We start from the raw sequence: 18,566 nt of genomic DNA on the forward strand, positions 1-18,566 counted from the left end.
TCCATGGAATGAATGGCAGGAGGCTACAGCAGGGTGTGCTTTCCGTGGATTTAGGTTTGTTTTTTGAAAATTCCTGGATTTTTTTTCCCAAAGGTTTTCAATCTGTGGTTGGTTGAATTCGTGGATGCAGAACCCGTGGATAAGAGGGCTGACTGTATTCATTTCGCATTTCAGTTAATCATGGATATGGCTTGATATAGGAAATATCAGTAGCTTGCCCTTTCAGGTTTTGTGTTTTTTGTATTCGTCAAACCTACTGCAAGTGTGTACTATTGTTTCCCAACCTGCTTAAAGCTTACAATATAAATCTGGTTAGCTTAAGTGCGATATTAAGATTATAAATCTAGATTGATGGTTTTCATTCATTTGAAGGACAGTTAATTTTATTTTATTCCTTAAATGCAGTCTACTAAAATTCATACTCAATAAGATGATGCAGCTAGAAGGCGAAAATCTGTCTTGACTACAGCGAAAACCTCTCAGACACTCCTGAGTGCAAGTTCTACTCTGTCAATAGAGTAGCAGTATTTCTATGTGAAGGTCTGAACTTTGAGAGTCTATATTGAAAGAACAGTCATTATTTATGTTCAGTATTCATATCCTCCACTAACACAGATATGTTGAATTCAGTGTCTAAAATTCAGTGTCTAAAAACCCAAATTTATGGGATAAATAAATAAGAGAATGTGATTTTTTATGGCCACACCCATAGTATATGGAAATTCCTGGGCCAAGGATTGAATCCGAGCCACAGCTATGACCTGCGCTGCAGCTGTGGCAATACTGGATCCTTGAACCCACTGTGCAGGGCCAGGAATTGATCCAACACCTCCACAGCGACCACTGCAGTAGGATTCTTAACCCACCGTACCACAGTGGGAACTCAAAGGGAATTTTTTTTTCAGTCCAGAAGTTTCTTTATAGGTCAGAGGAGTTTATATAAATAATATGGTTCCATATTATGTGGTAGAACACATACACATATGTATATTACATATATGCTATATATTTTAAATACGTGCTACGTATATTCATTTACATACAGTTCTAACCAGTGATGTATGATTGCAGTTATGTTCATCTCCTGAAGATTGCAGTGTTCTCTGTTTTGAAATGCTTGAATCAATAAACATCGGTAGAAATTAACTCATTGTTACGATTATGCCAAATTTTTTCCTTTTTTCACAGTTAAGTGAAGACATTTATTTTTCAGAAACAAAATAATCGATTACAAAACTATTTCAGCTTTTTCGATTGCAAATGTTAGAGTTATAATACACATTTATTTGATTTTATATAATTTAGGCTGATTTACTAACAAGACCACTTGTCATTGTTTGCTTATTAAGTTTTTTCTAATCGTAGTTAGTGACAGAGAGGCAACTCAAATTTAACCAAGAAAATGTTTATCAATAGACAACAGTTTATTCATTAATTCTTTAATTAAGTAATTAATTCATTGATTAGTAATTAATTACTTCATTAATTCTTTAATGTTTTTGTTGTTTCATAAGTCCTATTAGAATAAATTTACTCATATAAGGAATTATAGGCCATAAATCTGAAACATAAGCTTATTGTTCCTACTGCTACATTCTTGGATGACTAGAACCCTGACTGGAATCCCTTGGGTCTGAAAGATTCTATTCTGCTCCTCAGGAGCATGATTCAGGTAGGGTTTGCTCTGAGAGAATAAGCTATCCCTTCCCTACCCCATTCCCCACCTACAAAACGAGCCTGCCCAAGAGCATTGGTCCCAATTCTGTGCTCTGAAATTCTACTCATTTCTCCCTGGGATTTTCTACACACACAGCAACCCTCCACCCCTGCTGGTGGTGACCCTTTCCCTTCCCTAAGACCTGTTCCCTGTGTAAGAAAATATGGAATTATAGGAGACATATTTGAAGCATTAACCTGGGTCCTCAAGCCTCATCTGTAATTCACCTTTCTAACAATGAGGCCCTTGGATTGGAGTGTTTATGAGCTATCTGGGCAAAAGTAATTGTTCAGGATTGTATATATATATGTACATACATATATACAAATGTATATACACTTTCCTGAAACTATATATCTGAAGTTATACAAGCTTCATACTTGCGAAGATTTCAAGACTAAACTCAAAGAGCAACAAAGAAGGCTTGATAGTTTCTTTTGTTTAAGTTTAAAAAATTCATATGATACAAAGAGAAGTCTTCAAGGGGCAAAAATGAGGCTGAAATGCTGACCTGTGTAAAAACTTTTAGAGTACTAATTAATAAAACTGCACTGATTTAGAAAATGAATCATTTTGCAAGGGGCTGTATGCACAAAGTTCATACTACTGCTGATGGTGAAGCAAGTGTACAGAATGCAACATGAACATTACTCATTTTTATCATGATTTTACGGGCAATACCCATTTAATTTAAAACTGGCCTGTGACTTTCCAATATGAATACAATTATGTTTCGCTTTCATGTTTCTTTTGTTAATTGTGTAATAAAACTTGCCCAAACCTTTAAATGTCTTTCTTGCTCTCTAATGCAACAGACTTTTAAAATCCTTTTATTGGGGGATTTTTTGAAATAAACGCTCTATCTTCGTACGTCTAAAAAAAAAGAAAAGAAAGGATCGAAACAGTTTGCTTGGGTCCAGTTAATTGATCTTTCTTTATGAATTTATTTTGGGAAGAGATGGCTCAAAGATTTACCAACTATCTGCTATGTGTTAGACCCTCTGCTGGAGCTTTCATGTGTGTTCTCTCAGTTGTTATTTGATGCCAGAGGAAATCTCAAGGTTTCTAGAGGTTCCCAAATTCACATGCCCTCGGGCACTTAGACTGTGTGAAGCAAGCAGCTGAGACTGTGGCAAATCCTTAGAATCTGCTATTCAGCTCCAGTGGATTCTTTTCATGCAAGATGGTGGGCTTAGGAAGGTCAGATCTTTGTATTTTTCCAAGAGGAGCAAGAGATGAGAATTTTTATGTAAAGTCTCCTGTTTCTTGGACGGCTCCAAATTTTAAAAATAAATAAATAAATGGTGCATGGACCAAACAAAACATTTTACAAGCTAGATTTGATGATATGGCTTCTGGTTTTAGGACTTCTGATCTAGCTTTATCTCCCTGAAAAAGAGACTCAGACTGGTTAAAACCTTGCCTGCAGTCAGCAGCTCACTCACTGTAGCAGAGGTGGAACAGTGACTGCAGACTCCATTTCCACTGTCCTCCAGTCCATGCATTTGAAGGACACAAGGGGCCCAAGCAGAAGTGCCCCCCCCATACGTATATGTATGTATATATATTTTAAGATACAAATGTACTTCTTTACAAAACAGAAACAGACCCACAGTTACAGGAAACAAACTTATGGTTACCAAAGGGGAAAGGGGAGTGGGGAGAGAAAAATTAGGACATTGGAATTAACGTACCCACACTACTATGTACAAAATAGATAAACAAGCATCTACTATACAACACAGGAAACTATGCTCAATATTATATAGTAACCTATAAGGGAAAAGAATCTGAAGATGATAATAGATATATATGAATCACTGTGCTATATATCTGAAACTAACACAACGTTGTAAATCAACTGTACTTCCATTTTTTTTTAAAAAAAGTGTTTAGGCCATAGAGAATGTGTGAGATTTAATGTTGTGAGATTAAATGTTGCCAGGAAAGGGCTCGGTACACACATAGGGCTTTTCTAGCTCTAAAGTTCTAGGACAATTATGTCAAACCCAGGCAACATTTTCCAAAATTAAAAAAAAAAAAAAAAAAGGTGGAGGGGAAGAGAAGCCATCATTTGTTAAGAATTTTTTATAGGCCTTTTTGTATTGTGTAGATTTTTCATTCTCATTCTGATGATTAAAGCAGCGGTACTTGCTTTTTTATTACGATGATGATGTAACATTGGATGGTTTACTGCATGACCATCCTTTTGGACAGTATTGAAAAAATAGCCTATCTAGTATAGGCCATTCTGAGAATATTAGTTCTTAGTTTTACCTCGTTAATAAAGAGTTGAAATTTAGACCTTGCTGTGGTATATGCCAAGGTGACTTGCAATCCTGAGGTGAATTCTATAATAATCTGGGCCAATCCTGAACCATATAAATATGAAAATCTAAACAACCCATAGAGGGAGGTTTTAAAATTTTGCTATAAATGAGAGCGGGGTGAGCGTGTTTAGACAAAGCATTCGGGTATATGTCTGACATCAGGGTGGGCCCTGGGGTTGGGAACAGAGAGGGTGGCACACTGGCTAATTTCTTCATTCCCACAAAGTACAAGAGGGCCTCTCTTGAGTTTTGCATAGTACCCTTCCCAGTGTGCCAAACAGGATCAAAGTTACAAACCTTTGGGACATAGGAGAACACAAAATCAGCTACAGAGGTTTGGAGACAAATGACACAGCTCTGCTGGACCTGTCCCTGTGTCGAAATGGCACCACTTCCATCAAGAAGTAGAATTCAAGGAGAACAAGTGTCATGGAAATCTTATGATGATGATGCTAAACATTTCTCCTTCCCCCAGCCATTCCCATTAGAGAAAATTCTGCCCCATCAAACTGATCTGCTGAGACCTACTCAGGATAGAGACAATTCTAGGCATCTTGTCCAAACCTCTGGAGAACCTTGCCTAATTAAATCTTTGGCATAAAACAGAATGCTTAAAATCCAGGCTCCAGGAATAAATATTGAAAAATGCTTATTATGAAAACACTAAAATTATAAATTTAAATGCAAGTTTTATTGGGTAGCATACATTGTATCCCTAAAGTAAGGCATAATGCTTCACTTGTTATTCTTCACGCTTCTAGAAGATAGGCAAGTAGCCAAAATAACTTAGACAAAGGGATGTTCAGTGACTTTGCAATGTAAATCTGTAGTGACTCTCCTACCATTTCTACTTACATCCAAGTAATGCCCTCAGCAGCCTAATGATTAAAATATAGATATAGATTTTGAGCAGTAATGGCATTAATGTTACTAATAGCCTTTAAAAATGTTTGAATCATGGGATTAGATTGATTAGATTAATATTACATTAAAATTTATAGATGTATAGTTTTATGAAGTAGTAATTCATAAAACTTTAATTACATAGATAGCTTACTTTGTATATTCTACTTCACTTCATGATCTTAATATATAGATTCTTTTAAGATGTAAAATATTTTTCAAGTATCTCAAAAGTTTAAAAGCTCGTTGGTATAAAAATGCTGTTTTATGCTGATAAGGTTTGCTTTTCATATTATTTCATTAATGTTAAAATCACGTCAGTATCAGTGGGGGACTTGGTGATTTGTTCATGTCTCACCTCTGCCTTGGAGCATTTCTTCTCAGGCAATGTCATCTGGCACAAACATTTGTCATCTTCAAATGGACTTCCCAGTAATCTGAACCAAAAATCCTGGCATGCGTTTTATCACACATAGAACTACACCCATCCTGCTTTGTTTTATATCCTTCCCAATTTTTCCCAGCAGAGTTACATGCATTTTTGTCTTTCTAACTAATGATGTAAGGTCATGGTGCACAAAAATTTTCCAATTCGCATGTTCAATCCATATATTTGTTGATATTTCCACATCATTAAAAACTCTTTCATAACATCTTTAGTAATTGGAAAATATTTTATTATGGACTATAATTTAACCAATGTATTCTTGTTGACTTTTCTCTCTCTCTTATCTTTTTTTTTTTTTTTGTCTTTTTAGGGCTGCACCCCCAGCATATGGAGGTTTCCAGGCTAGGAGCTGCAGCTGCTGGCCTACACCACAGCAACACCAGATCCTAGCCACGTCTGCGACCTATACCACAGCTCATGGCAACACTAGATCCTTAACCCACTGAGTGAGGCAAGGGATCAAACCTGCATCCTCATGGATACTAGTTGGGTTCTTTACCTCTAGTAAAGAGCCACGATGGGAACTCTTCTCTTTTTTTAAAGTAAACAACTAGCTAAAGTTGTCAGCCTGAGTAGCTAAAATTTTGTATGCATGCATAACCATTTCTTTAGGATAAATTCTGAATGTAATTGATATGATAAAGAGAATATAAAATCTTGGCATATTTACAGAAAGGTATGTTACATGATCACATACATTTTGTACAGAGTTCCCATGTCCCTAAACCCTCAACCAAAGATTGTATTAATATTATTATTGTTATTTCTTTGTCAATATAATAGGAAGATAGTATGCAATTCTTTGGTGATCACTGAGGTTGAATATTATTTTATACATTTCTGGTTGTCTAAACAGAGAGATTTGGGGATAAAACTTTCTGTAGTTCTATAAGTAACCCTGCAGAGAGGACATGAATCCCATCATCTTTAATGTGCCCAGATCCCTCACCCTAGCTCTACATAGACGTTAATTTATAGGGAGTTCCTGTTGTGGCTCAGTGGTAATGAATCTGACTGGTATCCATGAGGATGAGGGTTCAATTCCTGCCCTGGGAACTTCCATATGCTGCAAGTGCAGCCCTAAAAAGCAAAAAAGAAAAAAGAAAGGAAAAATAAAGAAAAAGTAAAAAGACATTAATTCATAGAAATAGAATGCTTAGGCAATTTTGTGAAAAGGTAGTTCTGTCAAAAACTCTGCTTAAATTTTCTATTTAAATAAAGAGTATTAATAATTTAGTGAAAATTTTGTCACTACGTTTCAAAGTAGACATAAATGGTTCAGATGGTTTTTTTTCTCTGCGAGATATAATGTGAAATATAAACCTTATTGAAATTGTGTATTTCCTTTGATGAAGTATTACAGCTTGAATGTGTTTAATCTTTTTACTATTTGTGCACTTTTCCTTTTTAAAGGTAATTCAATTCAAAATGCGACAAATTGAAAATATTTTTATCTATCTCTGATTTTCAAGCGCATATTAAGTGATCATTTATATGACGTGTGAGATGTCTCTTGAAACAGATCTGTTATATCAAAAGACTGAGAATATTATCGGCAGGAAATTGGATGTATTAAGATTGATTTACCCTTTGCTGTGGAAGAAAGTATTCCAACCTCTAGCAGCTTAAAACAATAAACACTCATTATCTCACACATTTTCTTTTTCTCAGAATCAGGAAGCCAGAGCGGCTTAAGTGGGCTCTCTGGCTCAGGGTCTCTCTGAGGTTGCAGAGAAACTGTTGGCCTCAGCTGCAATTTCTGAAGACTGGCGTCTGAAAGATTTACATTTTTAAATAAAATTGAAATTTAGTTGATGTGCAATGTTGCATTAGTTTCAGGTGTACTCCATAGTGATTTGGTATTTGCATACGTTAGGAAATGATCAACACAAGAAGTCTAGTAAATTACCTGTCCCCATACAAAGGTTTGACAGTATTATCGATCATATTCCTTATGCTGTATATTACCTCCCAGTGGTTTATTTAATTTAGAACTGGAAGTTTGTACCTGCTAATCTCAACCTCTGATCCCCTTCTGTCCTGGCAAGGACCTGCTTCTAAGCTCATTCACATGAAAACTGGCTGATCTTAGTTCCTCACCAAAGAAGTGTCTCAATAGGGCTGCTGTGGACAGATATGGTTTCCCCCAGAGTAAGAGATCCCAGAAGTGGGGGTGGGGGGGTGCGGGGGAAGAGTATTTATTTAGAGTAAATAGTATTATTTTAAGTAAACATTTACCATAAGCTATTAATCATGGATTAAAATAATTGATGCCTGCATTCAGGATGTCAGAATCTATCAGTTTCTTTTAACTGTCAATAGCTTTGTTTCAGCAGTCTGAATTACATCATCTTTAAATGGCTAAACCTAAAAGTACTTTAAAAGAATTTCCTAATTCTTTATGTTTTCAAAAAAATACCTTTTGGAGTTCCCGTCATGGCGCAGCAGAAATGAATCCGACTAGGAACCAAGAGGTTGTGGGTTCGATCCCTGGCCTTGCTCAGTGGGTTAAGGATCCAGTGTTGCCATGAGCTGTGGTGTAGGTCGCAGACTTGGCTCGGATCCCGAGTTGCTGTGGCTCTGGCGTAGGCCGGTGGCTGCAGCTCCGATTAGACCCCTCGCCTGGGGACCTCCATAGGCTGCAGGTGTGGCCCTAAAAGGACAAAAAAAAAAAAAAAAAAGGACAAAACGAAAACGAAAACAAAAACCAAACCAAAACAAAACAAAAACCCCTCATCATCAGTGTTTCCTTGAGAATTTAAATCAAACTCCTCTGCTTATTTTAAATGAAATGAAGAAACTTAAGTATGTTATCATTTTAAAGTAATGAGTAATTATTTTCCTAGGTATGACTCCTCTTTCTTACAGGCACTTAGCTTTAATAATAAAATTCTTTATCCTTCTGCCTTTTTAAAATTTATGTAGAATTTCAGTGTGGCTCCCTGCCCCTCAGAGGCTGAAAATGAGAATTCCTTCCCTAGCAGCTCCCTCTCACTTGAGACCTAACTAGGACTCATGTCATGTCATGGATGCAAAGGATCCTGTCATGGCTTTAATATAGCTTATTTTCTTGTAGAATTTCTTTTTGTTTTCTGAAAATGACAGACATAACTCATTGTATAACCTTATCTTATTCTAGGTCCCCGAAGAACCCGGAACAGAAGATCATTAAAAGAGTGATTGCTCTTGAAGGAGATATTGTAAAGTAAGTTCTTAAACTGTTATTTTTGAGTTCACGTTATAAATATCTAGTTTTTTGTTAAGTTTTAAGTCACATTCCATGGAAGCACATCTCAGTTCGATGATAACCAAAGCTTTGGAGTCTTTCCAAATGAACTGGTACATTTTCAGGGAGTACCATCAGAATATAACACATACGTAAGCTGACTGATAACATTATTATCCTTTAACTGGGAGGCTCAGGAAAAATAAATATTAAAAATTTTATAAAATGACCATTACTTGTTTTTCAGATATTAAAATTAGCATTATTGTTTTAGATTGTGATGTCAAGTTTTATTATTTTAGATGCAAATACAGAAACTAAGGGGGAGCTTTTATTGTAATAGAGATGGGGGAATATGGGAAAGGATGTGAAACAGAAACTTTTGGATCAGTGACAAAAATAGTAGCTTTAGAAAATAACATAATGATCAGGTGCTTTACCAATGTGTAGCAATGTCATTTATTCTACTTGCTGATAAATCTAGAATAATGTTTGAGCTTCTACAAGTAGGTATTGATGTGGCACGATAGGTCTCATATTGCTTAATTGCCTTATTTTAAGTTGTAGCCAAGACTATACATTGTGGGATTCCATATAATTTGAAAGCTATATTCCGAAAACTTTTTAATCCTGTTTTCCCAAAAAGTTTGATGCTAGACTATCTGTAATGATAGTACAGTTTAAGCAATCTCATTCACGTGGACCTCATTAAAAGAGCCTAGAGCAGAATCTAGTACAGCTGTTCTCAAAAGATGGCCCAAAGACCATGGGTGTTCCAAGACCCTTTGCGGGGGAGGGGGAGCAGCCTGTGGGATCAAAACTCTTTTCCTAATAATACTGAAATGTTATTTCTCATAAGTGTACAGTGCAGTTTTCCAGAGATTACATGATGTATGATATTGCAGAAGTCTGAGGCAGGAGTGGATATGGGCTTAATTTTCTATAATCCAGATACTGAAAAGACTGAAAACTATACTTTTTCACTAAACATGTTCTTTTTGTTAACATGTAGCTTTATTATTGTTATTTTACATGGATTTCACTAGTTTTTTTAAAAGCCTCTGTTTTAATTTCTAATATGGTAAATACTGACATCCCATACCCACATAAGCAAGGTTCTTTGAGACCACAGTTATTTTTAGGAGTGTAAAATTTTCCTCAGATCAAACAATTTGAGAACTTGCTGATGCAGGAAAGAATGGCAAACATTTTCGTCTAGTTTACGTGTTCATACGTACCTGCATCATATCCATGGGGTTATTGAGATATGGTTTGTTTAGTTTATATTCATGAGTATTTGTTTGGTCTTTTTTCTTCTAAAATTTTTATTGAAGTATAATTTATGTACTGTACAAAACATACACTTTAAGTATATAGTTCAGTGAGTTTTAATACAAAGTTATACAATTGTGCAACCCTTACCACAATCTAGTTTTTGAACTTTTCTAATACCTTCAATCATTCCCTTCCTGTTTACACTTAACTCTGGTTCCCACCAGTCCCTCTTGCCGTTGCCACACAATCATAGATAAGCTTTCTGCCTTTGTAGGTCAGGCTTTTCTAGAAATTTTATTCACATGGTAATATACAGTATGTAATCTCTTGTACCTGGTTCCTTTCACTTAGCATAGTGTTTTTGTTGTTGTTGTTCTGCCATGTCGTGAATCTGTAATTTCTTCCTTTACATTATTCATGGGATTCCATTTTATGGATGCACAGCTCTATGACTATGAGTATATTAAAAGCATGTTTTACTTTTCAAATGGGTAATTTATGCTACATGAATTACATCTCAATAAAGCTATTAAAAAACCAAAGCAAAAAAGGTGATCAACAAAGCAGGCAAAAATTTCATCTTTGTAAATTAATCTAACAGGATTAGGAATGCCAAGGGATCCATTTTATGGTATAATCCAAGACAACACAGCTTCAATTCAAGTGTATCATTATTGGTCACAAGCTAACTAGTTAACAACGTGAGATTGTAAAGCTTGGTCAGACATTAAAAAAGAACTCTATGCAATCAGATACTACAACAGACCTCTCTGAAGAGAAGGCTGAGTTGTTGCTTTCCAATGGAAATATTGGGTTCACAGAGGAGAGGCTGAGCTAGAAAGAGGGTTAATGATGCAGGGTTGAAGAATGAGAGAAGGGGACATGGGACTATGTTAGGTTTACACCTTCTTTCCTCACTGCCGAAACGCACATGTGCAAAGTCTAGCTTCTTTGTTCCATCCTAAAAATTGACTTTGGACATATATCCCTTGCTGTCCCCCTTCACTATGCCTCTATCATGGTATAATGAGTATCAAATCTCAAGACTTTTTCACTGTCTGTCCTTTTTTTTTAAAGCTAGTGATTGAATATTCCTGTAATGCCTTTCTAATAGTGTTGAAAAACGCTAAGGGATATTTAAGGAATAAAATATTTACTCATGTTCTTTTCTCTCCAAACTACTTTTTAAAATGTAAGAACACATAAAAATTGGAGGTTTTTTTTTTTTTTTTTGTCTTTTTGCCATTTCTTGGGCTACTCCCACTGCATATGAAAGTTCCTGGGCTAGGGGTTGAGTTGGAGCTGCAGCTGCTGGCCTATGCCAAAGCCACAGCAACGCTGGATCTAAACTGCATCCATGACCTATGCTGCATCTTGCAGCAATGCCAGATCCTTAACCAACTGAGTGAGGCCAGGGATCGAACTCTCATCCTCATGGTTACTAGTCGGGTCTTTAACCTGCTGAGCCACAGTGGTAACTCCTAAAAATTGTTTTAATATGCTGTCTGTCCCTGGAAGTCATTAGCTGATTTGTGTCCTAACTTGTAGTAGGCAAGGTGCTTTGGTCTATGATAGGGACTTTCCAGTCCCACCTCTATCTTGGATAATACTGGATTACCTAGGAGGCAAGCTAAGCACAAACATAGGGCTCTAGGGAGTTCCTGTCATGGTGCAGCAGAAATGAATCCAACTAGGACCCATGAGGTTGCAGGTTCAATCCTTGCCCTTGCTCAATGGGTTAAGGATCCGGTATTGCCATGGGCTGTGGTATAGGCTGCAGACATGGCTAGGATATGGCGTTGCTGTGACTGTGGTGTAGGCTGTCAGATGTAGCTCTGATTCAACCCCCAGCCTGGGAACCTCCATATGCCACAGGTGCAGCCCTAAAAAAGACAAGAGACAAAAGTCAAAAAAAAAAAAGTAGTGTTCTAAAAAATTTTTTTGCAAAACTTTATTTTATTAAATGACCTGAACAAAAAAAAATTTGACTTATCAGGACTTGGTTATACATACTGTGGGTTTTATAGTATTTTTATTTTGAATTATACATAATTAGAGGGTTAGAGGGAAACATACTCTTTTCAGAGGTTAAGCCCTTGAAAATTTTAATCTAGTCCTCCATTTAATGCTCTGTTAAACTCCTTCCAATTACAGTAACAGAGAGAAAAATATAGTTGAAAGAGCACTCCCTTTGTTATTTTTATTTTTTATTAATGATTTTTATTTTTTCCATTATAGTTGTTTTACAGTGTTCTGTCAATTTCTACTGTACAGAAAAGTGACCTAATCACACATATATATACATTCTTTTTCTCACATTGTCCTCCATCATGTTCCATCATAAGTGACTAGATATAGTTCCCTGGGCTATACACCAGGATCTCATCGCTTATCCACTCCAAATGCAATAGTTTGCATTTATTAACCCCAGATTCCCAGTCCACCCCACTCCCTCCCCCTCCCCCTTGGCAACTGCAAGTCTGTTCTCCAAGTCCATGAATTTCTTTTTTGTGGAAAGGTTCATTTGTGCCATATATGAGATTTCATATATAAGTGATATCATATGATATTTGCCTTTCTCTTTCTGGTTTGTTTCACTTGGTATGAGAGTCTCTAGTTCTGCCCATGTTGCTGCAAATGGCATTATTTGTTCTTTTTAATGGCTGAGTAGTATTCCATAGTGTACATATACCATATCTTCTTAACACATTCATCCATTGATGGGCATTTAAGTTGTTTCCAAGAGCAGTCCCTTTAAAACTAGATGGGGAAGCAAGAGTGCTAAGAGTCCAGGACCAGCCTCACCTCACTGAAGAAGAGGAATGACAGTGCCATACTTCTTGTTCTGTTCACTTGTGCCCTCCATCTGCTGGCACTTTGCTTTTGCCTGTCTTGTCTATTTCACTTGGGTTTTGCCCCACTGTCAACTCCTGACTTCCTTGAGTGTGGCCTATGTTTAAACCACCTGAGAGAAATCTGAATGAGCCCCTTTAGGGTGCAGATCTAGGCTCTGTCCACCTGACAGGCCACTGGCCCACCAATTGATCAGCTGCCTTTGGGGTAGGTACCTTTCCCTGGTCTAGTCAGCTGTGTCTAGGTAGGCCATGTACCTGGTACAGACCCTGTAGTTATAAGGAACCCCTTGGAAGGGCCTTATAGATGTGGAGAATACCCTGAGGCATCCCAGATTGTGGCAGTGAGATTAGCTGTCTTTGCTCAGCATTACCCTTCAAAACCTTGTATTTAGTGAGACTATAATCTGTTCTCCTGGAAGTTCTTCTCTTCTAGGGAAGAGAAGCTTTCTTGTTAAAATTACGGAAATAGCGTGTGCTTGAAAAATGAAAAGTGCTGTAATGAACATCCTTGCCGACATAACTTCATAGACTTGTGTGTTTATACTTGTGTGTAGAATAGATATCTAGAGGTGGAAATATTCAGCCAACATATGTTTTGTTTTGTTTGGTTTTGTTTGGTTTGGTTGTTGTTGTTGTTATTTTTAATTCTAACATACGCAGCCAAATTTCCCTCCCAAGTGGTTGGTGTATATTTGTACTTACCAACACTGCGTGAAATACCCTATCAGAGAAAGTTGATTGAAATATTATGTGATCATGTGCAACACGGAATTTGTGGACTTCAGATCCAAAAACCAAAAAACATTGCAATACAAAATTTGAAATTAGTTCTAGATGATCAAGTTATATTTAATGTTTTCAGCTCACTGACTGTGTAAGCCTTAGAACCATTCATTTAATGAACCCTAGTCTAGACGCTAGAGAGACATAGCTGATCAAAAGACACAGAGTCTCTGACTTCATGGAGCTTACATTCTAGTAGTTGGAAGCTAATCATAAACAAAATATAATTCATAATGCAGTGTCATGAGCCAGAAGTGCTGTGAAGAAAAAGAAGGAAAGATTTATAATGGGCATCTGAGGTTGCTATTTTAGATAGGATGGTTAATACATGTTTCTAATGAGAAGACGTTTGAGCAGACTCTTAAATAAGTGAGGGAAGGCGGAGGAGAGCCATACTGGTATTCAGAACAGTGTAGACCAAAGGACTAACAAATGCAAATCTGAGATGGATACATGTTAGGTGAGTTTAAGGAATTGCAAGATGCCAGCATGTCAGACCTTGGTGAAGGAGGAAAATTGAGGTAGGAGATTATGTCCAAGGGGTTCACAGGGCCTTGCGGCTTACAGTAAAGACTCTGGACTTTATTCTCGTGGGAAGGCAGGCCAGTGGAGAGTTTTGAGCCATGGAGCAGTGTGATCTGATTGATGTTTCTGCCTGCTATGAGAAGAGACCAAAGGGAGGCAATCTGACCCAAGTAACGGTCAAAGTGTTTTTCTCTTGAGAAAATCACATCCAGCTCCTTCTAATGGTAGTTAAGTGTCCTTGTTTATGACATGAATGATGACTACTTTGGTATGTTATTTTCACAGTGACTCATAAAAATAGTCACATTATTTGTAATCACCGTCATTATGATTATATTGGCAAGGTGAAAAGTAACATTGTAGTATTTGTTCAAAGAATTCAGATGAATATGTCAAAGACTGTAAAAGAGGGAGATTTTCGGGGTCCACACGTTTTATCTTGGCATCAACTTTGATTAAAATCACAAAGCAATTGCTTGATTCCCTGGATAGCTTAGCTAGGAATGTAGTCATTGTCATCAAGTTAACCCAAATGGGGATGCTTCTCTGTAGTATGAACAGTCAAGAGCTAATGAAAGTCATTTTTAGGCAGACCCATGAGTTCCATCGAAATATCTTTCATAGTTATTTTTTTTCTTATTAAATTTATTATGACTCTCAGAGAAGTCCTGTTTTAGAAAACATTGGGACGAATACAAAGTGCTAACCTACAGCAAATCAATATGAATTAACCACAATTGAAATTTCTAAGGCATCAACCTTTTTTATCGGGGCACTGAACACCTCTCTTTCAGAGATTTTTGTCAACCCAGTCAGAAGTAAAAATCTAACATCTTCGCTCCTCTTACTTGGTGAAATACGCTGTAGAAACATTTGGAATCTGGGCTTCCATAGTTAGCAACCTCAGTGAAGTAAGTGAGTTGTCTTTTTAGTGCCCAGTGAAGAGAGAAACCATATAATTTATCACCTAAACGAGGACACCTTTGAGAGTGAAAGAGGATGATGATTATTACCTGGGAATGATGGGCATAGACTGAACTGCTCAGGCAAACCTCCACAAGTGGCCACCCTCCCCGTGAAGGGCGATCTACCTTATAACTCACTTCACGTAATTCGGTTGTGTTTAGTTTGTGGCTGTCCTTGTTCAGGAGAATTCCAAGAAGCGTTCATAGAAAACAATCACTTGGTGGCCCCAGGGAGGAATTAGGTCTGGCAGGATCAATGGTGGCGTGGAGAAGCGTGTTGTGCTCACCGCGCACTGATTTTCCTGCTGCGAAGTGCAGTGCAAGACTTTCTCTCCCAAGTGTTGATAATGCAGAGTGAGTCTGAGGTGGAGAATCATGAAATTTCCCTCACTGCAAAATATTTAAATAATAGTCCCTCTTCACGTCTGGAGACTACTGTGTAAAATGTCAAAACACCCTAATTTATAAAAAATAACTTTCTGGTATTAGCAAAAAAAAAAAAAATCCACTGACTTACTCACTAGACATTAAACATTTTAAAGCTTGTTGATTTTAAATGTGCTATTGAAGATAGGGAAATCAATATTAACCTATCACAGATGGTTGGAACATATTATGTTCCAGCAAATGAGGACGCTTTATAGGAAGAAAAAGAGAACTAAGTAAAGTTTTCCCCAGTAAAACTAAAAATGACACATATTTAATAACTCTTTTTTATGGTTGGTGCAGTAGCTCTGAATAAGAGAAGCCTAAGTTGTCTCTTTGGCTCTCTTTGAGGACCATGTCTCCGTGTATGGAATTTTGGGTAGATTAGGGATTAGGAATGCACCTGTCCTAAAAGGAAGGATTAAATGAAAAAGGAACTTGAAAAGAAGCTTGTGTCTCGGACCCTGGCAAAGATTTGTGAAGACAGTGTTTTGGAGCATGGAAGCTAATGGTTTTATTTTATAATTCTCAAATGGGAGCCAGAGAGATGGTTGCTTTTGATGACAAGAGGATATTTACACACTGTGTCCTAGCTGTTGGTAACTTGAACAGAAAGTTTTCAGAAATCTCTGAGACCCTTTGGCCTGGTTTAATTTGAACCCTGAATTTTTCCATAGCAAAGGAGCATGTCAAAAGAGCAAGCCCTTGCTTATTACTTAGGGTCTAACCAGTGCTGTTAATTAATAGGTAAGGGCTCGAACAACAAAAGCAATTATCCTGGAGTCTGTCTAACGGTTTAGATATCTCTAAAAAAGAGACGTTTGTGAGAAATCACCAACTTCCCTCTGATGTGAACCTGAGAAATTATTAATATATTCTGGACTTTTTTACTTTCTTCTTGCCAAAAAATTTTAATTCTTCTTTGTTAAAAAATTAGAGATTGGTAGGTCATCCATACCTTTTTGGAAGCATTCCTTTCCTGTATGTAGTTGTAGATGATGATTTATCACGTGACTGCTATATCCACGAATGAAAATGGAATTGATAATAAAAACTCTATGCCTTAGCCGTTGGTATTTGTTTCTAACCATCAGAGAGATAGTTACCTTCAGTTTATACACAGAAATGTTGGTCTCGGTTTTTTAAAGTTGGAGTCATTTTTCCAGCATTGCCATGAGCTGTAGTGTAGGTCGCAGATGTGGCTCAGATCCCACATTGCTGTGGCTGTGGTGTAGGCCAGCAGCTACAGCTCTGATTTGACCTCTAGCCTGGGAACCTTCATATGCTGCAGGTGTGGCCCTAAAAAGACAAAAAAAAAAAAAAAAGAAAAGAAAGAAAGAAAGTTGAAGTCATTTATGTAATTGGTTTGGCAATGTAGGGAGATTCCCAGAATTACTACACCAAACTGTATACAGTATATACACTTCCATCTGGAAGGATGCAACAGTTGTTGTAACTTATAGACTATTTAGATTGAATTGCTCTTTTCCAATAATGGTAACCTATATTATTGTGGTATTTTTCCCATCCCCATCGGTGTCTCTCTAGTTTCACTTTTTAAATTTTTTGAAATTAAAGTATAGTTGATTTACAATGTTCTGTCAATTTCTGCTGTACAGCAAAGTGACCCAGAAATACCCATATATACATTCTTTTTGTCGTATTATCTCCGATCATGTTCTACCACAAGTGATTGGATGTAGTTCCCTGTACTATACAGCAGGACCTCATTGCCTATCCATTCCAAATATAATAGTTTGTATCTACTAAACTCAAACTCTCAGTCCAACCCGCTTCTCCCCACTGGCAACCGCAAGTCTGTTCTCCATGTCTATGAGTCTGTTTCTGTTCTGTAGGTAGGTTCACTTATACCATATTTTAGATTCCACATTTAAGTGATATCAGATGGTGTTTATCTTTCTCTTTCTGACTTAGTTCACTTAGAATGAGGTGGTTTCATTTTCTTCCTTAGTCTTTGTGTCTCTTGAATAAGAGTCTTCTTTAGGTATGAAACTCTTCCATATTTATTCATTCATGCATACACATTCAGTCTGATGTAGAGGTTATGAACACAAACTATGAATTCAGACTCCCTTGATTTGTATCCCAGCTTTGCCACTTACTGTGTTATTTTGCCAAATTACTTAATTCTCTCAACTTAATTTTCCTCCCCTGCCTGTAAAATTGAAATTATAATAGGACGTACTCTAAAGAGTTTTCTTGAGGATTACATGAAATAGTGGATATAATCTGGTCAGCATCGTGCTTGGCACATGTGTTCAGGAAATATCAGATATTATCACTGGTAGCCGTCATAATGTAATCATTATTTATTGACTGCCTGGAGTATTTACCAAGTGCCAGTTGCTGTGCAGGATTCTGAAATTATAAATATTAAAAGCCACAGGTAGTTCTTGCCTTCCAAAGCTTATAGTTTGGTCTGAAAACATCAAAATCGGCAAAGAAATAAAATGAAATTAAAAAATTGCCACCATGGAGATGTGCCAAAGGCCCCTGTAATGTAGGAGAATGGCATCTGGTCAACCCAAAGAGCTGGCTGTATTAGAGACACCTTTTCAGGCTGAAATTTGAGATGAAGAGGGCATCCCCAGCCTCTTCCTTAATTATGAAAGTAATTCAGGATTACTACAGAAAATTCACACCATACTGGAGCACATGAAGTAAAAAGGAAAGGTCTCCTTTTCTCTTAACCCTAATCACACCCCCAGCGGTAAATCTGGTGTAGATCCTTCTAGTCTGTGTCTCATAGTATGAGATTGAACAGGTTTGAGAAATACTTATCTTGCAGCAGTTTTTTTCTTGAATACACCACAAAGAAAAAATATATACTTGAGATGTATTCGAAAGTATTTCTGTTCCCCAGTATGTATGTCACTCAAGTGTATTTATGTATACTATTATACTCTTGTACCTATACTAGGTACAAGAGTATAATATAGGTATTTATAAATATGGAAATTCCAGAATTACTTATTTAGCAAGTCCTAAATAATAAGAAACTAGGAGAAACATACACAAAGATACCATGGATGTATTGTTGGGTAGCAACTATTTATGACCTAGACAAAACCATTTATAGAAAACTAATGATC

General features: G+C 36.9%; 1 protein-coding gene across 4 annotated transcripts in view; it reads left to right on the plus strand.

Moving 5' to 3' along the window:
* Positions 1–18,566, plus strand: part of IMMP2L (inner mitochondrial membrane peptidase subunit 2) — a 916,780-nt gene that overhangs the window by 588,156 nt on the left and 310,058 nt on the right. For all 4 annotated transcript variants that reach the window (XR_007132715.1, XM_047763795.1, XM_047763796.1 and 1 more), the window contains one exon: positions 8,538–8,603. Coding sequence is in view for 3 of the 4 variants with exons in the window: in XM_047763795.1 (XP_047619751.1) it covers positions 8,538–8,603 (66 nt within the window). In the remaining variant the exon portion in view is untranslated. The remainder of the gene's footprint in view (positions 1–8,537; positions 8,604–18,566) is intronic.

Source organism: Phacochoerus africanus, chromosome 16 (assembly GCF_016906955.1).
Source record: "Phacochoerus africanus isolate WHEZ1 chromosome 16, ROS_Pafr_v1, whole genome shotgun sequence".
NCBI lineage: Eukaryota > Metazoa > Chordata > Mammalia > Artiodactyla > Suidae > Phacochoerus > Phacochoerus africanus.